The sequence below is a fragment of the Urocitellus parryii genome, chromosome 1 (assembly GCF_045843805.1).
Source record: "Urocitellus parryii isolate mUroPar1 chromosome 1, mUroPar1.hap1, whole genome shotgun sequence".
Classification (NCBI taxonomy): Eukaryota; Metazoa; Chordata; class Mammalia; order Rodentia; family Sciuridae; genus Urocitellus; species Urocitellus parryii.
In genome coordinates this window covers 88,956,768-88,984,322 of record NC_135531.1, presented here as the reverse complement: position 1 = coordinate 88,984,322, position 27,555 = coordinate 88,956,768, and the positions used below count along the sequence as shown (strand labels likewise).

General features: G+C 32.6%; 1 protein-coding gene across 1 annotated transcript in view; it reads right to left on the bottom strand.

Moving 5' to 3' along the window:
• Positions 1–27,555, bottom strand: part of Fer (FER tyrosine kinase) — a 414,004-nt gene that overhangs the window by 345,817 nt on the left and 40,632 nt on the right. The window contains exons 3-5 of the mRNA XM_026391317.2: positions 23,552–23,818; positions 6,472–6,645; positions 4,310–4,409 (exon numbers count right to left, since the gene is read on the bottom strand). Of these exons, the coding sequence (XP_026247102.1) occupies positions 4,310–4,409; positions 6,472–6,645; positions 23,552–23,758 (481 nt within the window). The 5' untranslated portion in view covers positions 23,759–23,818. The remainder of the gene's footprint in view (positions 1–4,309; positions 4,410–6,471; positions 6,646–23,551; positions 23,819–27,555) is intronic.

Below are 27,555 nucleotides of genomic sequence, written 5' to 3'. Positions count from 1 at the left end.
ATATTGCCTTTCTAGTGTCTGATTATGCTAAGTGAAGCTAGTCAATCTTTAAAAAACAAATACCAAATGACTCCTTTGATATAAGGGGAGTTAACAAGGACAGGGTAGGGACGAAGAGCTTGAGAAGAATATTTACATTAAACAGGGATGAGAGGTGGGAGGGAAAGGGAGTGAGAAGGGAAATTGCATGGAAATGGAAGGCGATCCTCAGGGTTATACAAAATGTCATATAAGAGGAAAGGAGGGGTAAGACAAGATAATACAAATGGAAGAAATGATTTACAGTAAAAGGGGTAGAGAGAGAAAAGGGGAGGGGAGGGGAGGGGAGGGGAGGGGAGGGGGGATAGTAGAGAATAGGACAGACAGCAGAATACATCTTTTTTTAATTTTTATGAAAAAAATTTTAAATCTATACAAAGGTAGAAATACTTGTTAAATACATCCCCAAGTACTTATCAATTGGCTTAAAGAACCAACTCATGACCAATCAAGCTTCAACTATACTTTCATTTACTTATTCCCCATCCCCTGGAGTATTTAAGAGCAAATATCAGATATCACATAGTATCTTGGCTGTGAATATTTCTGTATTTACATCATAAATATAGAAGCCCGTAAGAAAATAACCACAATTTCATTATCACACCTAAAATATAATAAACTTTCCTTAATAGCATTAAATATAAAAATCTCCCAGATTATCTCATAATTTTAACCTTTGATCTTCAAATCAGGATTCAAACAGCATCCATTCAAGCACACTGTAAAATGCCAATTCTCACAATCCCAGATACCTGTTTGATTTATTACCACAATATTCATCCCTCCTCTTCACCAGTAAGACATGAAAAAGGAGAAGGGAATGATGAGTTTTTGCTACCCACTGGTCCAACAGACCTTAGCCTCACTCCTGCTCTTATCTGATGGTACAAAACAAGCCAAGTTCAGCAATTTAGATAACTCTTTGTCACTTCCTGGCACAAATATTCACTGGTTTGTGATTTTTTAAAAATTAATTAATAGACTAAAACCCACATTAGAAATGCCTGACTTGTTTCCCTTGTGTAACTACAGTGTTGATGGCAATCAAAGGTGGTCATTAAAACATATATTGTAACAAACAATGCCTTAATTCCCCATCTTTACCAGGGAACCCCAGCCAACCTCTGAAATGTCTCCTAAGAGATAAATCCCACAGTAATATTTGTTTTCTAATACATACAATAACAATGAAAGAAAATATTATTCTCTTTGACACTACTTAGTGCAGGTAAAAGCTTTAGGACTCACATAATTATTTTATATTTAAACCTAAGCTTGTGTTTAAATATATAAGTATTCAGATTTTAATCTGCAGTAAGTAAATTTGCATTTTTCCTTTCAAGTCTTGTTATTCTAACTGCTATCAAGAAATGCCTCTAACTAAAATACTTACTAAAGTGACAACCCTAAGTAAGAGGCTCTCTCTCCCCTTTACTCATTGTTTCAAGCCAGCCTTTCGTTAAAGGGCTTATGCTTTGGAAATAGTTAAATAGGGAAGGCCCCAGCAAAGCTTTTAGAATTATTTTCCATATTTCCAGCTTTCTATTCCCTATTTGCCTTGTTCTGTATATGTTCCCCAAACCTCCTTTCTCTTTTTCCCAATATCCTTTACACATTTTACAACTGAAGAGCTACAGATGTAATCATTATTAATAAGAATCATCAATGGATATCAAACTATGGATGGAAGATTTTTAGGTTACACAGAATTCACACATGCTAAAATATTTTTTCAGAGTTACTAATTGCATGGGGTAAAGGTACCTTTAAAAGGGAGGGATCTAGTGATCACCACTTCAGTGATCAAATTTGACCAAGCACTAATAGTGACACAATCCAACTTATAAGCCCCTTGATGGAGTGTATAAAATAAAGCACACATATCACCTATGAAGTGTTCTTGCCAAAAAATGTTTAAGCTGAATCTAATCAAGCCTCTAGCCCTACCCAATTTATAAGAAGTATAGTGGGTAGTCTAGGGACTATTGTCTGAATAAGCAATTAAAGACAAAATATGAAAAATTTGATTGGAAAACTGTCCTGAACAAAAAGTGGGGAATACTATTCTAAGTGAAAAATATTTAAAAAGTGTAAAGAGACACAATAATCAAAAGTGGTATGTTTGCTTTGATCAGATCCTGGTTTAAAATAACAAGAAAATAATGACAACAGAAAAAAAATAGCTGTAAAAGATATTGTGGGGACAATTTGGGAAACTAGAAAACGGAATGGATATTAAATGATAGTAGGGCTATGTTAAGATGCTGGGCAATATAAAAAATGGTAGTAGAGAATTATTATTTCCTTAGATATAGTAACTTTATGGGGATTATTAGAAGAATATCCCTATTCTTAGGAAATAGATGCTGAGTCACTTAGGGATCAAAGGTATGATACCTGAAACCTACATTCAAATGGTTCATAGGGAACCTGCCAGTGTGGCAGAATGTTAACAGTTGTTGAATCTAGGTGGTCAGTATGAATATTCTCTATACCGTCTTTCTAACTTTTATGGTTATTTAATTTTTTTCTTAAAAGGTTCTATAAAATACAAATAATGATGAACTTCTTGCTTGGGCTGGGATGGTGGGTGCTGCTTTTTCAATCTGTATAAATTGAAGCTGGTCTGAAAAAGAATTGGATTAACTACTGTATTATGAGAAGCTGGGCTGAGGAGAAAGTGGTGAAGATTTCCCTCAGTGGCTACTTTCTATCTCCTTTTTCCTATTTTCCTTTTTAGTATCTGGTATTTACAGGTAATTTCCATTCCCTTCTCATAACTTAGAACAGTCTTCTTAAAGTAGCCTGAGGCACTTGACCAGCCTAACTTCCACAATTATCCTCTTTCTACCTAGGTTAACTTGATCCCTTTTAACTTTAACACATGCACAGATTCTTTTCAATTTTGACTCACCCTAACCCATTTTCTTCACCTAATTTGTGGAAGCCATAATCCTTCATCCATTTTGGTCACCTCCTCTTATTATTATTTAAAGGTACATTTAGAGGAATTTGCATTTTTATTAAACCTATGAGGTGATTTTTCGGTCTGTAAGCAAAAAGGCACTGACATGGCCAAAAAAATAGTAAAACTATAGGTATGTTTGTGTTTAGTAGTGATGGTGACAGTGATTGGAGGAATCTATTTACCCCCTTGTATACTTCTTTGATATCAAAATAAAATAAAAATGGGCTAGGGATGTACTTTGTAGAACAGTGCTTTTCTAACATCCATAAGGCCCTGGGTTCAATAACTAGAATTGTGAAAAAAAAAGAAAGACAAGGAGGAGGGTAAAAGGAGAGGGAAAAGGAGGGAGAGCCATATCTAAATCAGTATAATTCTAATTTATTGGAATAACAACAATTTCATTGTGCAAGATACTTTAGTTATTCCCACAAAATAACAAAAGAATATATAATAAAAGACAAAGAGAAAGTGCATTAGTAAAAGAAAAAGGTAAAATAAGAATAAAAGAAAATTAGAGTTTCCAGTAGAGCTTTTATTTAGTTAGTAAGACAAATTTTTAAAAATACCAAAAAAAAATCTTTTTTTGCAATGTTTTAAAAATCTACATATGAAGACTCTTTAGTCACATTTAAACAAAAAACAAATACTGCTCAATTATAGCAATAGTAAAGCTTCTGTTCATGATCTTTGATTAATTTCTGCTGAAATCTAATATATGAAAAATTTAGAAACAAAATTACAAAAGTAACCAATAAGAAAACATAATCATAAATCTCTGTTTTAAAACACAACCAACATGGTCCTTTCTACTTTTTAGTATCTCTTATGAAAATTCTAAGACAATGTAGACCCAAATAACTCAGTTATAAAGCCAAAATAAAGCTATAAAATCATCTTTGGGTTTTAATGGGTTTTAAATACCAGAGATAAAAAGAAGATTTTAATCTTTATTCTATTTTTTTAAGATTTCTAAACAAATAGAATACTGTTTTTCTTATTTAATACTTTCTAATTAAATAAAACATAAAATGCTAGAAAAAAATTTTATACACACCTTGCATCTATTACAAATATTATGTAATTCCATTTAGTATGAATTATTCAACAATACTTTGAGTCATTTAAAACAAAGTATGGTTTACTATACAGTTTGAGAATTAGTCTATCTTTGGTTTATTTTTAAGTTTTTTTGTATGTAAATTGTACTATATGGAATCACTCTACTACATATAAAGATAACTTTCAAACAGCAAGAACAAAAATTATTTAAATACACATTTTTTCATAATTTTTCCATACCTTTAGCTAAAGCTTCTTTATATTTCTCTTTGGCAGAATTCATTTCTTTTATTAACTGTCTATAACTGGATTTTAATTTCTCCAATTCTGTTTTTGTAACCTGTCAAAAAAATAAAATGCAGAATTTTTTAACATTTAAATTTAAATCAAGGAAGGCAAGAGGGGAGAGAAAAGGGAAATACTGGAAAATGATATTGGCCAAATTATATTGTGATATTGTGACTATATATGAACAAATTCCAACATATATACAACTATAATGCACCAATGAAAACCAAGGAAAAATAAATAAGTTTAAATTGGTCAAGAACTTGAATTCCAAAAAAACTAATTGATATGTATTTTACTACTTATAGCCCTTTACTGTACAATTATAGCCAATAAAACTACGAATTAGCTTAAAATCAGTGATAAATTCAACATGATATGATAACAGATAAAACTTCTCAAAAGAGGAAAATTAAGAATAACACTATAATTGTCTAAAATCTAAAGACTAAACAAATTAACTTGCAAGATACCAAAATATTCGCAATAAGAAAAAGTTAAAATATTTAACCATTGTATAAAGTAACTTCACATTATTGGAAAACAGATAAATTTCTTAAGAATAAGAGCAAGACAAAAATCATGCCCTCTCGTCCTTTCAAGAGAAAACTCAGTCACTAACTTTTTTGTTTTTAATTTTTTTTTTTTAGTTGTTGATGGACATTTATTTAATGTAGTGCTGAGAATCAAACCTGGTGCCTCACACATGGTAGGCAAGCACTCTACCACTGAGATACAACCCCAGCCCCACTGGTTAACTTTTAAGTTGCTAAAGAACCAATTTATTATTGTGAAAATTAGCAAATTAATTTTTAAAAAAGCAAGCATTCATCTGACTTTTCCTATATGATATATATTTTAGGGTAACCAGATAAGAAAAGTCTTCTTTATAGAAAACTTTTAGTTAAATTGCATTAGGAAATGATAAAAGTGAAATATTGCTATTTCAAAAATCCCAAGAAAATAACGAATCTAAGTAACAAACATCAATCAATAGGTTATATAATAAGGCAATAGATTGCCTAATAAGGCAAAAGATTGCTGGGAAACTTCTCTAATATATTTATTAGGCTGACAAGACTGATACCTGTTAGCAAAGTTTACCACCACAGAAAGATAAAGAAACAGGCATTATATACCTTCTGATATGAAAAAACAGAAAGTCTACATCACCACCCATGATGTATTCTTGCCCAAAATAAACAGAATCTCATTAAGCCTCTAAATCTAATTTTCAGTTTACAAGAAAAATGGAGAATGAAGGAATTATAAGAAATCATATCATGAGATGCAAACAGTAAAATCCAAAATGAAGAAAACAATTCTATTGAGCAAATTATCCACTTTCTTCAATAAATGAATGCCATTTTGTTAAAGGGACAGAAAGAAAAACCTACAGATTAAAAGAAAATTACTATTTAAATGCAATGTATGGACTACATTTGAATCCTGATTCAAACAAAGCAACAGTAAAAACATTTTAACAACAATAATTTGAATGTAGGATATTTAATTATTGTCACTTTAAGGTGGATTGATGGTTATGTTATGTTTTTAGAAGGTCTTAACAGTGTAGAAGAAAAAGTGGGTAGGACTAGAGAAAGAAAAAAAATATGTTGTCTATGTGGATCATGGGTAAAAGAGTTCATGTGCCTATTCTTCTCTTTGTTTGTAAGCTTATAAACTTCCATAACAAAAACAGCTTTAATAAATTATCCAGAAGACAAAATCTGAGTATGACAAAATTTTGGAAATACCTTAAATAAATTATTTTGCCTATTTCTGTATTATTTATTCTTTGTTATCTATGCACAGTGTTACGTGATACACATCTAATTTTTATAAAGGCTAAAATCTATTTCAGTAAATAAAAAGTAATCTAAGTGATTTTCAAAAAGCACTCTGTTATAGGTTAATTGGCAGCACATTTTTCTTTTTTGCAAGTAGATAAAGTAACTATTTATCTTGTAAGATATAAGATACTACTTATTAGAAACACCAAATCTATTTCTTGATAGGAAATGATGAATAAACAATTCTTACGTCAAACAGGATAAAATATTCATCAAGTTTAAACACAAATTGAAGAAAGAATTCAATAGGGAAAGACAAACCTTGATCATCTCTGCCTCTATCTGCTGATGGACACCTACGTAACTTTTCTTCACCTGCTGCTTGTCCTTGATCATCATGGTAAGCCTGTGTAAGGGTCCAGAGTTTAGATCCTCTGCATGCGTCTTCATTATCCTACTAAGTTGTTCAGTCTGCTGAATCATAAGTAGCCAAGACTTAAAAAAAAAAAAGAAAAAAAGAAAGAAAGAAAGAAAGAAAAATTGCATTGTATTAGAAGCTCCTGTTTAGCTATGATTTAAGTGTTCAAAACCTTTAAATATTTAGCTTCCTATAAATTATTACACTAATATAAAATGAGAGATTTCTGGAAATTGTGCAGTGAATTATGGATGATTTGTATTTAACATCTTCAACTACAGGTGCTTCAAAATTCAGTATTCAAGGGCTATACAGAATACTAGGAAAAGGATTAAGGGATCCTGAAAGTCTACGCTTGGACTTCCCATTTGTTTTCCAATACGCTGAAATACTGTTCTTCTCACACCATTCAAATGCCCCAGTAAGGCTACCAGTTCCAAATAGTCAAACAGTCCTATCTTCATCTCAACCTGCCCTTCTGTGGCATTTGATCCTGGCGACTGAACTTGGTTTCCTTTTCCATCTATCTTTAGTGAACAGGAACATTCCCACCTTATTTTCTTCTTTTCTAAAATTTCCTTCTCAGCCTTTGGTGCCTGCTCTTCTTTTGTTCCCTTTGCCTTAAATACTGGATTTCTGCATAGTTTCCACTTTTTTAAATAAATACAATTAGTTCCCAATAGCACAACATACCTAAGGGACATAATAGAGCTACATAATGGTGAATTTGAAAGTATGGGCATATGGAGACTGCTAGAAAAATTTTATTATTAATTTGTTTATTTATTAAAATCTAATAGACTTTATAACCTACATATACTGAAAATAAAAAAGAGGAAATGTTCATTATAATTGTTCATATATTCTGCTAGGCACAGTGTTACATGCCTATAATCCCAGTGGTTTGGGAGGCTGAAGCAGGAGGATCATGAGTTCAAAGCCAGGCTCAACAAATTACAAATTAGCGAGTCCTTAAGCAACTCAGTGAGACTGACGCTCCCCACCCCGGCTCTTTTTTTTTTTTTTTTTTTTGGTCCTAGGGATTGAACTCAGGGCCACAAGACCACTGAGCCACATCCACAGCTCTGTTTTGTATTTTATTTAGAGACTGAGTCTCCCTAAGTTGCTTAGTGCCTCACTCTTGCTGAGGCTGGCTTTGAACTCATGGTCCTCCGGCCTCAGCCTCCTGAGTTACTGGGATTACAAGTGCATACCACCATGCCCAGCTGAGACCCCGTCTCTACATAAACTATAAGAAACGGCTGGCATGTGGCTCAGTGGTTAAGCGCCCCTGAGTACAATTCCCGGTACCCCAACCCCCAAAAAATCTATTCTGAATTAAATTACTGGAGAACTATCATAGTCACAGAATATCCATATAAAAGATACAACAACACAAAAGACAAGGAATGATTTCAGATATTTATAAGAATAATTTTCTAGTCTATTACTCTTTTACCTGTAAGTGAGCAAGATTATTCTTGTCCTATTAACATTCTAGTAGAATCCTAAACTGACATTTCATTAAGAATCTATATCAAAGCTACAGCCTAAAGTACTTGTAACTCTTAGTCACAGTCTGACTCCAGGTGTAATTGGTAATCTTATTTTATATACATTTCAATATGCTAAAAGAGTAAATAACAATCTTTGAGAATATTTGTTTGAGGAGAGGAACTGTTTCCAGTGGGAAATGCTATTATGTACATAAAAAGTGATAAGTGGCTTATGAACCCATTATATTTACTTTCAAGTTTGAAAATGTAACACATAGTAGGATCTTTACACCACAAAGTAATTTAAAACTGATGTAGCTCTTCCTTTAAAAATATAAAATTTAGGGACTAGGGTAGTGACTCAGTGGTAGAGCACTTACCTAGCATACATGAAGCACTGGGTTTGAGTCTCAGCATCACATATAAATAAATAAATAAATAAATAAATAAATAAATGTCCATTGACAACTATTATATATACATATATATGCATATATATATGTATACATATATACATATATATACTTTAACAAAGATGAAAACAATAAAAACTATACAAAGTGAATTAAAAATAAAAATTAAATAGCCATAATAATTGGTGTGGTTTTGCCTATTTATCTAATATTTTCATGATGAAAATACAATATTGAAAAAATATCCTATGGTATGTGCACAATGTTGAGGTACAAATAGCTTTAACATAATAGGTAAGTAAGAAGAGTCAGTGTTCTTGCTCTAACTCCAAACAATAAATATTTTCTAAGTGCAATAAACATTTGTAATTCCGTGTAGCAGTTCTTACAGCACAGGGGAGAAGCCTTCTTATAAGTGAACATCAAAAACCACACAATTAGATCGATTGCCCTCCTTTCCCAGTAGAACATATCCACACTGCCTAATAGCCCTTTTCACTGGAGTGACTGCAGGAAGTCCAAGGTCCCAAAGTATACATTATCATTCTGTCAACATCTTCTTGCCCTCAATGTCTCCTAATCCCACACAGGTCACTATCTATAGAATCTGGTACCCTCAGGAACTCCTGCTTTCTGATTAGAAAACTCCTCATACCTCTTACTAGAATTTTCCATGTATCTTCTAGCTTTAGTAAAAATCTGGTTCACTTCTATTTCCAAAGCCCCAATATTGCTAATAAACATTCTTGCTCTTCTTTCATAAGTCCATGCTCTGTTGAAACTCAAGCCACCAATCCCCATCAACAAGTCTTCAGATGCTACCTCCAAAATCTACCATACTTTTCTCCATCTCCACTGCCACTGCTTTGGAGGTTATAATTATCTTTAGCTTAGACATACCTCCCAAATGCTATATACCCATGTTTCATTCCAATCCATTCCCCCTTAAAATAGCAAAAGAAATTAATAACACTGTCTTTCCTAAACCTCTACACTGAGATTTTTATGTATTTAAAGAAAAGTCCAACTATTATCTAAGATCTATAATATCTCCCATTACCTGTCCTCTTTCTCTTTCTAACATTATCCTTTTCCATTTTTCACCAAGTTAAGTAAATTTTAGGAGCATCATTCTTTATTTGGTTTCCTTAACATATCAAGCTCTAATCTCCTTCTGGAAGTTTTTCCTCTCTAATACAAGCTCTTCCTCCCCTTTATATTGCAGGATCCCTCTCTTTGTTTAGTGATCAGTTAAATGTCATGTAGGTCTAATCCCTATCACTCTCTCTCTACAAACAATTATTGATCTGCTCATATATTTGGTAGAATTGTTCTCTTTTTAAAAATAATTTTAGTTGTAGATGGACACAATATCTTTATTCATTTTTATGTGGTACTAAGGCTCGAACCCAGTGCCTCACATGTGTGAGGCAAGTGCCCTATCACTGAGCCACAACGCCAGCCTGGATTTGTTCTTTTTAAGGCCTCCAAAATTAGAATGGAAGTTCTGTGAAGGCAGTATCATGTCTCTTTGATCATATTTCAGGTATTTACTGTGATGTCTAAAATAATAGATAACAAACACTCATTGAAATAAGAAAAGAAGGAGGGGCAAACAAAGAGAAGGAGGGATGATATAGAATAAAACCATGAATAGAATATATGCCATAAAAATGATTTAAAAAAATTTAACCCAGAATTAGATAGTATTGTACAAAAAAACAGCTTGCTAATTATGTTGCTTATAGTGAGATCTTACCAGTAGTAAAAGTCACTGATCCTTAAAGTTACAGAAAAGTTAAGAAATATTAAAAAGTAATAATAGCTAAGTAGTAGACTATATGATTAGCATGCATGATGCCCTGGGTTCAATCCCCAGCACCAAAAACAAACCTTACATTTAATTTTAGAAAAATTTAATCACATATAAAGAACAACAAATTTGGAAAAAAAAATACTATAAGAAATTTTACAAACTAGAATTTAAATATAACTATTAACAGAAAAGCTACAAAATATAAAGGTACTAATAAGTTAACTATAGTAGACTATACAAAAATCCCAGAGAATATTAATAAAAATTAGGAGTGACTGATGGGAAGTTTATTTTCTAACTGTTCACAGAGAAGAGTTCAAATATAGCTTTAGTTCTAAAGTTTATAAATCAAGAAATATATGTTTAAGTGTGCAATTCTTAAATTTCAAAAGGTAAATAAGTGATTATTTAGGAAAAAAAACACTTCATTAGAACATTAGAACTAATTTTTTGGATTTTCTTGTTTGTTTGGTTTGGGGGTTTTTTTGTTGTTTTTTGTTTGTTTGTTTGTTTGTTTGTTTGTTTTTGTATGTTCCGGGGACTGACCCGAAGGCCTATGCATTCTAAAAAAGCACATACTCTACCACTGAGCTATCCCCCTCCTGGCCCTGAATATGAGTTTTAAGGAAAGATAACACTGACCTTTAAAAAAAGAGAGAGAGGAAAGAATATTAAAAAAAAAAATGAATAACAACTGAAAATAAGTTACAAAATAAAAATGATACTCAACGTATCTGTTAAACATATGAAAATTAGATAAACATCTCTGATTAAAAAAACATCAAGTTGGGGAGGGATAAAACTTCACTGCATGTAATATATAAAAAACAGACACAAAGTTAAATAACATTTAACAATAACAACAACAAAAAGACAAGTAAAAGCCCCCCAGAAAAATGTGAACAAGATCCAGCAGGTTACATTCAAATGACACACACAGTTGAATTTTAGGCACAAACTATAAAAAAAGAATGTCAATTAAAATGAATGTGTAACTGTGAGAAATCTTTATGTTCCTCAAACAGTACCATCGAAATACGAAAAGTAAAAATGATGGGCAATACAATAACAAGTCAAAAGTAGTGACAGAATTATGTATACCCATCTCTGCTTGTGACAGATGAAGTTAAAAAAAACTATAGAGTATCAAGTAATTTAATAATCAATCTATTTGACCTAACATTATATATATATATATATATATATATATATATATATATATTTTATAGTACTAGGGGCTCAAACCCAGGACATTACATATGCCAGGCAAGTACTGTACCACTGAGCCACAACCCCAGTTTTAAATAAATTGACTTAAAATAAAATAAATATAATAAAATCCAATAGTTGATTTCTAAGACTCATACCGAATAGACTAAGCTGCATTAGCTTAGTTATTGCCCAATTTCAGAAGTAAGAGAGCCAACAGGATACTATTATTGCTATTAAAAAGAGTAAGTTTAAGCTGGACTTGGTGGTACATGCCTGTAATCCCAGTGATTGAAGAGGCTGAGGCAAGAGTATCACAAGTTCAAGGCTAGCCTCAGCAACTTAGCAAAGGCCCCAAGCAACTTAGTGAGATGCTGTCTCAAAAAATAAAAAGGTCTAGGGATGTGGCTTATGGTTAGACATCACTAAATTCAATCCCTAGCGCCCCCCCCCAAAAAAAAGAGCAAGTTTAAATATCTAAACACAGATGAACCTATAAAAGAAATCAACATTTTTTCCCAATAGTTTTTCTTCCACCTTCCTAGACCCAGGGCTCCAGAATTACTTTTGTTCTTCTTGAACTTAAAGGTCATCCTTCTTATTCTTCTGAGGAAGAACAATACCAGAAAGAAAATCATCAGAATCATCTTTATCCTTCATCTAACCTCAAGTGAGGCTGAATCAAAGACTTTCATAGTCCCTTCCAGTACCAGCATGTGATCTTTCTCTCTTTCACCATTTCCTCAAAATGCCTGGATTTTTATGGCTTATGTCCAGAGAAGATTTCTTTGTTCATCCAGCTCTAGAGGATCTTTGATAATATAAGGCTGAACTACTTGGAAATTTCAAAGAAAATAATGAATTACAATTAAGTTCCTTGGAGATGTCTATTTCTTTTTCTCTAGATTTCCATGTGATACTCCTGCTCTCTACCATGCTACATCCCATATCCTTTCCCTGTCCTAAAGAAGTTCTGTTAAGGCTCCCTTTCCTCTATGTCCAAATTCTCCCTGATTGGCTCCATCAGCTAAACATCTCTTTAAAAAGCAAAGTCCTCTCTTTTCTCTTCCAGCCTAACCAACCATTTCAGCTACTGCCCTAATTTTTTTTTTAACCCCTCAAATCACTTCTGGGCAAACAAAAATTAGAAAACTGCATTTACTCCCAGAAATCATAAACCATGCTATTTATTCAGGACAACCCAGTTTTCTGAATCTCTATCAAATAAATGCTGGTTTATTCCGTCACATGCTCTGTAACATAGAACTGAGAGGTGGGATTAATCATCTCCATTACTTCTTTCTAACCTTACCCCCTTTAAAGCTATCCACACTTTTCAAAATGACCCTCTGGTCCTGCTACTTAATACTGTCAACCTCCTGCCAACTCACAGGGTTTCTCTCATTTCCTCCTTATATCAATATGATGAAGCAAATGTCTTCATCTTATAAATATGGAAACAGGATGTCAAAGAGATTAAATAATCTGTTCAAGGTCATGTAGTGAACTAGTGGAAGAATTCAGATGCAAACACAATATATTTATTAATGTGCTAGACCTGATACAAGTTGATTCTTGGAGGCTACAAAAGAATGAAAACCTGAAGGCTCTTGTATCTGAGGGCTGTTTTAAAACTAACTATCTAAGCTAAACTAATCAGAGTACCATTTAAATTGGCTACAAATTTCATAGTAATCGTTAATCTTTAATTTAGTACTTTATTATCAGACAAGAGGCCAAAAGCCAAGGGGAAATGCTGCTTGCATTCTTTGGGCCACCTTCATTGTAGCATGAGTATATCTAAGGAAAGAAGTGCTGGGCCAGTATTAGTGTCATTCTTGACATGACATGCTTTGTTAAAAGCTATAAAAGTGAAAATGAAGGTTGGTGATGTAGCTCAGTGGCAGAATGCTTGCTAGCATGTGCAAGACCCTCAGTTTTATTCCCAGTACTATAAAGAAAGAAAGGAAGGAAGAAAGGGAGGGAGGGAGGGAGGGAGGGAGGGAGGGAGGAAGGAAGGAAGGAAGGAAGGAAGGAAGGAAGGAAGGAAGGAAGGAAGGACGGACTATCACTGTAATTGGGTTTCTAACTAAAATAATGGTTCCCCCCAAATCTCCATAAACAAAACAATTAAGAGCTGAATCATCTCCTTAATAACCAACCCAATACCATACTCAATAATTAGAAATAAGACTACCTTAAGACATAAATAGCACATTGAATAGATAGCTTTATACAATAATTAACATAAATCTTAAAATGACTATTTTCCTATTGCCTAGGTTAACAAAATAACTGGTTTGAGATATATAAATTTTAGAACACTTTTCAGAATTTTGAGTGGTATCCTAAATAATAGTGATATTATATCATAAAAATACAGATTTTATCTGAAATGATTTCCAAAGTTTTTCTAAGTTATTAAATACGATTTTTGATGCTGTTATTTTGTGAACAAAAATAAAATGTTTCCTAGAAATAAATGCATCATTTATTTCCATTTATTTGATTTTTTTTAAAAAAAGGAATGATTCAATTCGGAGAAATTTTTTCTCTCCTACCTTCCTCCTCCAAAATTATTTATAAATATATATATATATATATATATATATATATATCAGTTACATACACTAAATAGCATCTCAGCTTTATACAATAATTAACATAAATCTTAAAATGACTATTTTATGCTTAGGAAACCAAAAAAGATCAATAGTACCAGTTATACTAACATGAATACATGTCATAAAAAATAACTCAGTACTCAATTTTTGAAAAATGAAAAGCTATATATAGGGAGAAATGCATATCTTTTAGAAAAGCACATCATGTCTTTTCTTGCCTTCTGTGGTAAGGTGAATCAGTATTCCGTAAACAGGTAGTAATTTAGGTGCTCTTAGTTCATTATACCAAAACATACTTATTCTGGGACATAGAGTAAAAGAACAAACTACTACTGGAGCTATAATTATAGCAATGCACTGAAAATAATCAACAATATGACTCAAGCTTGAAAAATAACTAAATAATAGTTGTCATAAATAGCTTTTTGCTACAGACTGTATCCCCCAACAACTTGTTTTCATTGTTCTTGCTTAAATTTTTTTAAAAGCAGCATCAAAATTCTCCAAAAAAAAAAAATACATAGTTTCTTCAGTACACAATAACTCAAAATTAATGGTTCTCTGAAGCAGTAGCTTTTATTCTAAGTTTGCCTAATATAAAAAAGGTTAGAGGCTCTGAGTCCTTATGGAATACAGAAATCTAGAAAACACTCATTAAATTTCCCCAAAACTAAGGTTTTCAAAAGTTTGACTACAAGTGCAAAGGAAACCTTAGATATTCTTCAATCATAAGAGCCTCTCTTTCTGTATTTTCTTCAAAGCTTCGTAGTTTCCTTACTCCTACAACCCTGGCTGCAATAAGAAACAACTGGGAGTCATTTAAAACACCAATCTTTGAGCTATTACAGAGATTCTGATTTAATAGGCTTTTGATAGGATCCCAAGCATCAATATTTTAAAGCTCCCCAGGCAATTCTAATGTTCAAATTCTGCTGTAACAAATATTTGTGTCCCTAGTAATCATTGAGTTATGCACAATCATACACTTAAAGCTCCAGAGCCTTACATGTGCAAGACTCTGGGTTCAATTCCCAGCACAGAAGGAGGGAGGAAGAAAGAGAAAGAGAGAAAAGAAAAAAATTTTAATTATACTCAGTTTTAGAGAAATATAAAACAAAATCACAGCAGATCACAGAAACTCAAAAGTGAGACAACACACACTGTTACATTGATTAGAAGAAGCTGACACTCCATCTAGTCTGAAGAGATATACAAAATGGTATAAGATAAATTGGGAAAGTTATATTTTTATTGACAATATATAAGAAAACTACATGCACATTTATATTTTGACCAAGGAATTCTATTTCTAGGAATTTACCCTAAAAATACCCATAAAAATACAAAACTACAGCCATGTGATGGCATTTACTGCAGCATTCTTTGTGATTATAAAATACATTAGAAACCAAAAATTCTGTATGTAGAAAATACATAATGCTCCACTAAAAGGAACAAGGACACTGAGGGAAAAGAGTTAATTCTAGGACTATAGAAAGGATGTTTCAAGATGAGCCTACTATACATATGCCAAGAAGTGCTACTCAAGAATGGAGGGGGAAACCAAGTCCAGGTAGTTGAAATCAAAAATAACTACCTAGGTCTCCTCCAAAACATTTCCCAACATTTCCTCCAAAAACAATATAAAGAACGAAAAGGAAAATAAGACCACACAAAAACCATGTCCTCAGGATTAAAGACAAAAATGTACACATTTCAAAATAACTTACAGTAAAAAACAAAAATAGCCAAATCACAGAGTGTGACTTCTCATTTTTTGTGTTCTATATTAGACACTGAAGAGACATAACTGCAATCTGCATTTGGGGTAAAATTGGGAGTTCATAACACACTTCAATCTAATGTATGAAATATGATATGTCATGAGCTTTGTAATGTTGTGAACAACCAATAAAAAAATAATAAAAAAAATAAAAAAATAAAAAAAAAACAGGTAAATGAGATGGGTTCTTCTATATTAAACTCTGGATCATTATGAAAAAGTGTTGCCAAAAAGACATTAGTGATATAGATGACAAAAGTAGGATATGGGATGTGTTTTTAATAATATGTGACAATGCTAAATTGCAATAATTTGATCATTATATAGTTGATACATTCTTTGAAAATACATGCACAGGTATTTAGAAATAAAGACCCATGACATTTTCAACTAATTCATAAATGATCCAAAAAATATTACATCTATAGTTATATGAAAAAATACTAATATATATTTACATTGTTAAGAGAAAAAAATGATAAAATGTTAACAACTAATGAATCAATTGAAGGACATAGTTTTTATTTTATTCTTGAAATTCTATTGAGGTTTTAATTTTTTAAATAATGACAAGAAAATCATAAGTTTTAAGACTTCCACTTCCAATCACAACAGAGAAACAGGAACTGATTTATTCACCTGCCTAAAATTAACAACTGAACAAAAATATAAAAATGAAAGCACTCAAGACCCTGGAACACAGAATGTGGTAGCACACACCTACAACTCCAGCAATTTGTGAGGCTGAGACAGAAGGACTGCAAGTTCAAAGCGAGCTTAGGCAACTTTACCTGTCTCAAATAAAAATAAAAGGACTCCAGATGTATCTCAGTAGTAGAGTACTTGCCTAGCATGTATGAAGCCCTGGGTTCAAGCCCCAATATTGATGACAAAAACAAAACAAAACAAACCACCAGATATCAATAAATGAAAGACAATGATCCTGAGAGACTATAAACAAACGATCTGTGCCATAAGATTATTGCAGTTCACAGAACGGAGAAAATGATGAGGCCACACATAGGAAGGAAGAGTCAAGTAGAACTCATGTGTTGAGGAGACTTAAGTTCAGAACACAGAGACACCAAAGTAGTCAAAGCTCTGGAGAAAGGGACAAGGACAGAGTTTTTTAGAGGCGTAAGGTACACGAAGAGAAAATTCAGGAGATTTGCAAAGACTTCCCCTTGATTATTTAGGTAACTACCAAGTTCAAAGGTATGAGCAAACTACTCAACACCTAGGAAATAACCACCCAAAAGGATTATAGGGAAAAGTCTTGACATGGGGTCAAGAATTATACCAGGTCCCAAGAACCAGAGTTCAATGTAAAAGGCATCTTTCTGAGTACTAAATATGATCTTGCTTCAGCAGAGGCAGTAGATAAACCTGACATTATACCTATCTCTTGATAAAAAGCAAGAACCAAGAAGAGTAAACTGTCTCCAAGTAACTTAACTACATCCCCCCCCCAAAAAAAAAAAAAACTCTAGGAATCCAGTACCTTACAAAGTAAAATTCATAATGCCTGATTGGCATCAAAATCAAAGATTATCAGGCACACAGATGCAGAAAATGCAACTCAAAATAAGGAGAAAACATAATCAATCAAAACTGATCCAGAAGTAATACAGATGAAGGAAGACGAGGACAATAAAATAATTACTATGAAAACATCCCATATAGTCAAGAAACTAGAGGATATAATAAACATATTGAGTAAGAACATGGAAGATATAAAAAAAAGATTCAAAATCTAATTACAGGAGATATTTATAACTTGCTCATCTTTTTTTAAATTAATTTATTTATTTGTTCTAATTTGTTATTCATGACAGCAAAATGTATTTCAATTCATAGCACACATATGTAGCACAATTTTTAATTTCTCTGGTTGTATTCAAACTAGAGTCACACCATGTACCTAGGGTAATGATGTTCATCTCATTCCACCATCTTTCTACCCACAAGCTCTCCCTGCTTCCTCTCCCTCCCCGTTTCCCTATCCAAAGTTGCTCCATTCCTCCCAATCTCACCTTCCCATACCCTATTATGGATCAGCATTCACTTATCAGAGAGAACATTTGGCCTTTGTTTTTTAGGGATTGGGTTACTTCACTTAGCATGATATTCTCCAACTCCATCCATTTATTTGCAAATGCCATGACTTTATTCTCTCTTAATGCTGAGTAATATTCCATTGTATATATATACCACAGTTTCTTTATCCATTCATCTGTTGAAGAGCATCTAGGTTGATTCCACAATTTAGCTATTGTGAATTGTGCTACTATAAACATTGATGTGGCTGTGTCACTAAAGTATGCCACTTTTAAGTCCTTTGGGTACAAACCAAGAAGTGGGATAGCTGGGTCAAATGGTGGTTCCATTCCAAGTTTTCCAAGAAATCTCTATACTACTTTCTCGACTGGTTGCACCAATTTGCAGTTCCACCAGCAATGTATGAGTATGCCTTTTCACCCACATCCTGGCCAACACTTATTGTTTTTTTGTATGCTTAATAACTGCCATTCTGACTGGAATGAGATGAAATCTTAGAGTAGTTTTGATTTGCATTTTTCTAATTGCTAGAGGTGTTCAAAATTTTTCATATATTTGTTGATCGATTGTATATCATCTTCTGAGAAGTATCTCTTCAGTTTCTTAGCCCATTTATTGATTGGTTATTTGGGGTTTTTTGGTGTTAAGTTTTTTGAGTTCTTTATAGAACCTAAAGGTTAATGCTTTATCTGATATGCCTGTGGTAAAAATTTGCTCCTATTCTGTAGGCTGTCTTTTCACCTCATGATTGTTTCTTTTGCTGAGAAGAAGCTTTTCAGTTTGAATCCATCGCATTTATTAATTCCTGGTTTTAATTCTTGTATATTAGGAGTCTTATTAAGGAAGTGGGGACCTAATCCGACATCATGAAGATTTGGGCCTACTTTTTCTTCTATTAGGTGCAAGGTCTCTGGTTTAATTCCTAGGTCCTTAATCCACTTTGAGTTGAGTTTTGTGCATGGTGAGAGATAGGGGCTGAATTACATTTTGCTGCATATGGATTTCCAGTTTTCCCAGCACTATTTGTTGAAGGGCTATCTTTTCTCCAAAAATGTTTTTGGCACCTTTGACTAGTATGAGATAACTGTATTTATGTGGGTTTGTCTCTGTATCCTCTATGCTATACTATTGGTTGACTCACTCATCTTTAACCAAAAAATGGCTCAACTACTTGATTCTACTTGATCTCTCCAATTCTCCCACCTTACATAACAGACATGGGGCAAAAAAAGAGGTAAGATTTGGTAAATACAAAAAGATGAATGAATGGTCCATTGGTAGAATTTAAATTTAAATGTTGGTAAAACAAGAAATGATGCAAGCAGAAGAGGAGACGTGGGAGACAGAGACTCTGCTTTAAGAGGAGGAATCAGAAAGGGACAAAGTTCACCTCATGAATAAGGTTTGAAAGGAAACCAAAGACGCAAAATGTTTGACATGAAAAATACATGAGGTAGAATTAACAACAAGTAAGACACTGAATAAAAATAAAATTAGTCAAGGGAATGAGAGAATAATAAAACTAAATACAATGGAAAGCTAAGAGAATACAGAAAAATAAATAACACAGCATCAGCAAACTCTGGGGCAACTTTAAATAGCCAAATGTACATGTAATTGGAGTTCCCCAAGAGGAAAATAAAGAATAAAACAAAAATTGTTAATAATACCTGAAATTTTCCTGAAGTCAATAAAAACTATAAGCCACAAGTCCAAGAAAGTCAAATCCACAGCACAAAAAGCATAAAGAAACATGAAGTTACACATGAATTACTTAAAAGCACTAACAATGAAAAAAATCATAAGCAGAGCCAGAGAGGGAAAAGATTAGATGCAAATTTTCCAGAAATAATGCAAGATGACAATATAGCAACATCTTTAAAATATTGAAAAAAAACTAGATTTTATACACAGTTAAAATTGTTCTCAAAATCAAAAACACCATATTTTTACAAGTTCAAAACCTGAAAAAAATCCATTACCAGCAGGCCTACACTATAATAAATGTTAAAGAAAGTCCTTCAAGCAAAAACAAAATGATACCAGGAAAAAAACCCTGGATATACACAAAGAAATGAAAAGGATCACAAATGGTAACTAAGTAAATAAATATAAAGACATGTTTTTATTTAAATTATTCAAAAGGTAATCAACTATTAAAAGCAACAACAATACTGTATTATGGGGTTTATAATATTGAAAGGTATGAGAATAAGAGCACAAAGGACAGGTAAGGAGAAATGGAAATAATACTGATGTAAAAATATTATTATCATAGTTGAGGTTCTACATATTACAAAACAGATTTGCAGTAAGTTAGAGATATGTACCATAAACACTAACGAAACCATGAATGAAAAGGTTAGAGGTAACAATATAACAAAGGAGATAAAAATAATTTTTAAAATGCTGATTCAATGCAATCCCCATCAAAATATCAATGATGTTCTTTATAAAACTTGAAAAAAATTCTAAAATCTGTATATAACTACAAAAGATCCAAACACACAAAGCAGTCATGAGCAAAAAGAACAAAAAGGAGGCATCACACACCCTGACATCAAAATATACTTGAAAGCTGTAGTAATTAAAACAGCATGGTCTTGGCATAAAAATAGACACAGACAAATGGAAGAAGATAGAGACCCTAGAAATAAACCCATACATGGAGAGCCCACTGATTCTCAACAAAGATTTTAAGAACACATAGTAGAGAAAGGACAGTCTCTTCAACAAATGGTGCTAAAGCAATTGGACAGCCACATGAAGGAGAATGAAACTAGATCCTATCATTCCCTGGTTAGAAAAAGCATCTCAAAATGGATTGAAGACTTAAATGTAAGGTGCTATAGTAGGAAACTACTAGAAGAAAACATAAGAGAAATGCTTCAGGACATTGGAAAGGGCAAGGATTTTTTAGACAAGACTCTAAAGCATAGAACAAAATCAAAAATTGACAATTGAGGTTATATCAAACCTAAAAACTTCTGCACAGAAGAGGAAACAATAAACAGAGTGAAGACACAGTCTACAGAATGGAATAAAAAAAAACCTGTAAACTATACATCTGACACAGGATTAATCTCCAGAATATGTCAGGAACTCAAAAATCTCAACAACAACAAAACAAAACCCTGGCTTAAAAATGAGTAATAGACATTAAGTGTATGAAAAAAAATGCTCAACATCATTGACCATTAGGGGAACACAAATCAAAACTACAATATCACCTAACTCCAGTTAGAATGGCCACTGTCAAAAAGACAAAAGAAGTGCTGGTAAGGATATGGATAGAAAGAAACACTGCACACTGTTGGTGAAAAAGTAAATTAGTATAAACATTACAGAAAACAGCATATAGGTTCCTCAAAAAGTTAAAAATTGAACTACCATACAATCCAGCAATTCCTCCACTGGGCATATATCCAAAGGAAACGAAATTAGTATGTTGAAGAGATACCTGCACTCCCACGTTCACTGCAGCACTATTCACAATAGCCAAAAATTGGGAACAACTTAAGTGTCCATAAACTAATGAATGGATAAAGAAAATGTGGTACATATATACAATGGAATACTATTCAGCCATAAAAAGGATGAAATCTTGTCATTTGTGACAACATGGTTAGAACTGGAGATCATTATGTTAAGTGAAAAAAACCCAGGCACCAGTACTGTATGAGCTCACTTGTATGTGAAATCAGAAAAGCTGAGAGTAGAAGTAGAGACTGGGTAGAGAGTAAAGGGGAGAGAAATGGAAAAAGGTGGATCAGCTAGACAGGATTAAGATTTCTGGTGTGCTACTGCACTATTGAGTGACTATAGATAACAATAATGTACTGTAGTTTTTTTAAAAACTAGAAGAAAGAAATTCAAGTGTTTATAACTATAAGGAAATAAATGTTTGAGGAGATATTTTTAACCTGATTTAAACAATGAAAAATATAAATGTATCAAAATTATCACATGATTACCCTAAATTTAAAGTATAATTTTTGTGGGTTTTTTTAAGTTAAAAATAAACCTAATTTTAAATCTAAAATATTTTTTAAAAATACACAAGAAGGGGAGAAAAAGGAAAATAAGAGGAAAGAAAGAGCAAATAGAACCAAGAGAAAATAAATGGTAAAATGATAAATTTCAACCTAATCATATCAATAACCAATTTACATGAAAACAGTCTAAACACAATAATTAAATGACAGTGATTTTTCACATTAAGGAACAAAGTAAGACAACTGTATGCTACATACAAGAATCTACTTTATAGCAACCAAATGTGATGAAAATACATACCATGTAAATATTAATCAAAAGAAAGCTGAAGTTATTATAATAATATCAGAGTAGATTTTACAGCAAAGAATATTACCAGAAATCAAGTTAATTTCACACTAATAAAGAAAATCAGTTGACAAGGAAAACATTAAAATCCTAAACATTTTTCACCTAATAAACAAACTGATTTCTCAAGAAGACATAATTTTAAACTTAAGCACAAAATTAAACATATTCAAAATAAAAGTAAAACTGATTAAACTGCAAGTAGAAACAAATTCATATAATTATAATCAGAAATTTCAAAATTCACCCCCTGTCAATAATTGGTGGAACAGATGGTCAAAGCTGAGTAAAGAAATTGGGATAGTTAATTTTATGTCAATTTGGGTCAACAAAGGATGCTGAAATAGCTGGTAAAGCATTATCTGGGTCTGGGAGGGTGTCTCTGGAAGAGATTAGCATTTCAATCAGTCAACTGAATAAAAATTAGTCCCCACCAAAGTGAGGAGGAGAATTCATAGGGAGTGAACTAGAACAAAAAGGACAAGGAAAGGCAAGTTCACTACTCTTCTGGAGAGGAAACATATTTTTGCCTCTGCCCTTGACATCTGAACTCCAGGTTATGGGACCTTCCTACTCTGGGATTAATGCCAGTGCCTTCCCAGGTTTTCAGGTCTTTGGCCTCAGAATGAGTGTTACCAGCTCCCCTGATTCACAGACCTTCCAACATCACCAGCTGTCCTGATTCTCCAGCCTGTGGGACTTCTTTATTTCCATAATAAATACCTTGTTACGCACTGAGTGAAACAGAACTAAAAGAACTGAACACCCCTATAAACCATCTTGACCTACCGCTATCTATGGAATACTACAACCAACAACACAGAATACATATTCTTAACAAAGGTGCATGAAATATTTACCAGGACAGGTCATATTCTTGATCAAAGGCAAATATTCACAAATTTAAAAGCATTCAAGCTATTAAAAATAAGCTCTTAAAAAAACAGTGGTACTAAATTCAAAATGAATAACAAAAAGGTATCTGGAAAAAACAAATATTTGTAAATTAAATAAAAGACTTTGAAAGAATGTGAGTCAAAAAACATTAAGACATGTTCTGAATAGGAAGGAAAATTCAAATAAGCATGTAAAAATTTCCTGGATGCAGCTAAAATAGTACTCAGAGAAAACTTAAAACACTACAGGCAGACTTGGATATGCTTATTCAATAGTGTGATCTATTTTCTTTAAGGATAACTGTAAGGCTATAAATAACAAGTGATGAAATTATTATTCTTACCTTGGACACATTGCTGACATTATTCATTTGGACAGTACTTTCCTTATCAACTTGATTACAAAGGTTCTGTAAAGAAGATGCATATTCTTTATCACTTTTTATCCTCAGAGCCATAAATTTCTTCACTGTTTCCAGCAATCGTAATTCCCAGTCTTGCAATTTTAACACAGCTTCATGTGAGTTCTTCAGGTCACTCCCAAACCCCATTTTTGTAAGGCACTGCTTATCCTCCACACTGTACAAGTGAGCCTTCTAATCAGCACGTATCTGTGTAAGTAAAAATAAAAAAATAAAAAAATCTTAAATCAAGGAAAACAGTCTTCAAAGCAAAGCTATGGCCCATTCCTTTTAGGGATTAAAAAATAAAAGAAAAATCACAACAACTGAATGCTTTCTCCCAAATGTCAGAAAAAGATGTCCACTCTATTGCTGATATCCATTCAGTATCATACTGGAGACTCTGTACATTACATAAATACAAAATTTTAAAATTTGGATTAGAAAGGAAGAAGTAAAACTATTTTATTTGCAGATGGCATCATATTATATACAGAAAACCTTAAGGAATGCAACAAAAAAGTAGTAGAACTAATAAATAAGGGCTGGGGTTGTGGCTCAGTGGTAGGGTGCTTGCCTTGCATGCCTGAGGCACTGGGTTCAATCCTTAGCACTGCATAAAAAAAATAGATAGACAGATAAAACAAATGTATTATGTCCACCTACAACTAAACAAAAATAAAAAGAGGGCCGGAGTTGTGGCTGGGCAGTAGAGTGCTTGCCGTGGACATGTGAGGCACCGGGTTTAATCCTCAGCACCACATAAAAATAAATAAACAAAATAAAGGTACTGTGTCCATCTACCACTAAAACAAAAAAGAAAAAAAGGAATTAATAAATGAATTTAGCATAAGATATAAGATAAATATTCAAAAATCATATTTCTGTATACCAATGACAAGTCAAAGATAAAATTAAAAAAAATACTATTTACAACAGCATAACAAAATTTAGAATTTTTTTTATTTTTAGTTGATGATAGATCTTTACTTATTCATTTTTATGTGGTACTAAGAATCGAACTCAGTGCCTCACACATGCCAGGTAAGTGCGCTACTACTGAGCCACAGCCACAGCCCCTAGAAATAAATATTTTTAAATGTAAAACCTATACTCTTTTTAAAAAAATCTTTTAAATATAAGTGGACACGATGTTTTGATTTTACTATATGTGGCACTGAGGATCAAACCCAGTGCCTCACACATGCTAGGTGAGTGCTCTACCTCTGAGCCACAACCCAAGCCCCAAAACTTATACTCTTAAAACTATAAACCAGAAAACATTGTTGAGAGAAAATTTCAAAGACCTAAATAAACTGACTAATGTTCAAAAACAATTTTTTAAGTTAATATTTTTAAGAAAGCAAGCCTTACTAACTAAAACTACAAACTTAACATAATTTATATTGACATCTCAGCCAGTATTTCTGCAAGATGGACAAGATAACACAAAATGCATACGATAATAAGGGAAACACAATAATTACCAAAAAGTCCTGGAAAAAAGAACAAAGTTGCAAGACTTACTTTTTCTGATTTCAAAACTTTCTAAGAAGCTTTGGTACTCAAGATAATATAATATAAACATATGGCCGGACATAGAGATCAATGGAGTAGTGGGCCCTGATAAACCTTCACACTTAAGGGAAAATGATTTTCTATGAGTCTATTCAATAAGAACAAAAAGTACCCTCAACAGAGGGGTACAGGGACAGCTAGATTTCCACAGGCAAAAAAAAAAAAAAAAAAAAAGAATGATGCATACACAAAAATTAACTCTAAATGAACCACAGATCTAAATTTCAGAGCTAAAAGTATAAAACACTCAAAAGAAAATATAGGTGTAAATTTTTGTAACCTTGGCTTAGGCAATGGTTTCTTAGATACAACAACAAAAGCATAAGCACAGCAAAATATATATACATAAATTAGATTTCATCAAAATTAAAAATTTCTGTGCTTCAAAGCACACCATCAAGAAAGTAAAGAAAATCCAAAGAATGGGCAAAAATATTTGCAAATCATATATTTGATAAGGGGTCTTTATCTGAACTATGTAGAGAATCCTTATAAATTAATAATAAAAAGACAAACCAATTAAAATGAGCAAAAGATCTTTGATTTTACCAAAGAAAACATACAATGCCCAAAAAGCACATAAAAAATATTCCATAATATTATCCATTAAAAAATGCAAGTCAAAATTTCAATGTGATAGTAATTTGTACCACTTGATACCTATAATAATCAATAAAGACATAAAAATGAGTGTTGGAGAGACGGTTAAGAAATTAGAAGTTAATGCCCTACTAGTAAAATGTAATCTGGAACGGCCACTACAATTTGGCAGTGCCTCAAATGATAAAACAGTGTTGCCATATGATCCAGAAATTCTACTTGTTGGTATATACTCAAGTGAAATTAAAATGTGTTTATGGGGCCAGGAGATGTAGCTCAGTGTTAAAGCTTACCATATACAAGGCCCCAAGTTCTATGTCCAGTACCACATTTTAAAAGAAACAAAATATCTACATGCACACTTGTACATTAATTCATGAAACAACATCATTCTATAGCCACAAAGTGAAAACAACCCAAATACTCCTCATCGATGAGTGGATAATTAAAATATGATCATATTCATATAATGGAATATTATCTGCAAAAGAAAAGGAATGACATATTGGTACAGGCTACAAAATGGATGAACCTTGAAAACATTTTGCTAAATGAAGAAAGCCAGACACAAAAGACCACATATTGTATAATTCTTCTACAAGAAATTTCCAAAAAGGTAAATTTAGAGATAGAAAGATTAGTGACTGCCTGAGGTTGTTAAATTTGGGGGAAATATAGAGTTACAGCTAAGAGGTACTGGACTCCCTTTTGTGATAATGAAAACTGATTGAAATAATGATTGCACAATTCTGCGAATGTACTAAAAACAACTGAACTATAGTTTCAATGGGTGAATTCCTTAGTATGTTAATACTATGATTTGTCTAAGGTAGAACCCAAGACTTCATTTGTTAAAATGTAATCACCTTTGTGAGATGTCACAAAAGTAGAAAATTAATAGACTGTGATGTTTAGATGTTGGAACTTTGAAAGGTAATTAGGATCAATTAAGGTCATTAGGGTGGAGCCCCATGATGGAATCCTGTTGGCTTTATAAGAGAGAAAGAAGCCAGAAAACATGCGTACAAACACACACACACACACACACACACACACACACACACACACACACCCTATCTCTTGCCATGTGATGCCTTGCACCACAAGAAGGCCATTACCAGATATGGCCTATTGACTTTGAACCTTTAGAACCCTGAATCAAAATGAATCTCTTTATAAATTCTTTATAAATTCACCCATGTTCTAGCATTACAATACTGGCAACAGAAAATGGACTAATACAATGAACTATACTTATAACTTTAAAAACTTGTTTTAAAAAACACTTGTTTTAAAAATCACTACAGCATAACTTAATGATCACCTACTGGTCAGTTATTATAAACTTTCCCAAAATATCCACCTTGTCCACTATAAATTCTGAAAACTATGGTAGAAAGTATTTTGTCCTCCAATTTCCTAGAATTTCAGTCATTGAATCTGTCAGAGACAGAAGAAATGCAAAAACACACCTTATATGTCTAATTCTAAGTGTCCATACCAAAAGTCAATTTTCTCTTAATTCAGCTGATATTCTCTAAGCTACGCAGAAAAACTAGGAGGGGTTTCTCTCCCTTACCTCAGTGATTTAATCTAAAGACATGGTAAAAAATGAGGATTTCCTAACTAGAGAATAATTCACAATTTTTTCCCAATTAAAAGCTGTCCAGTTTTATGAAATATCAGCTAAGTAGAAAAAAATTAAAGTTGTGAAAAATTCCATTTCATTAGTGTTTTCAAAGTAGCAACCAAGACACTAATTGAAACTT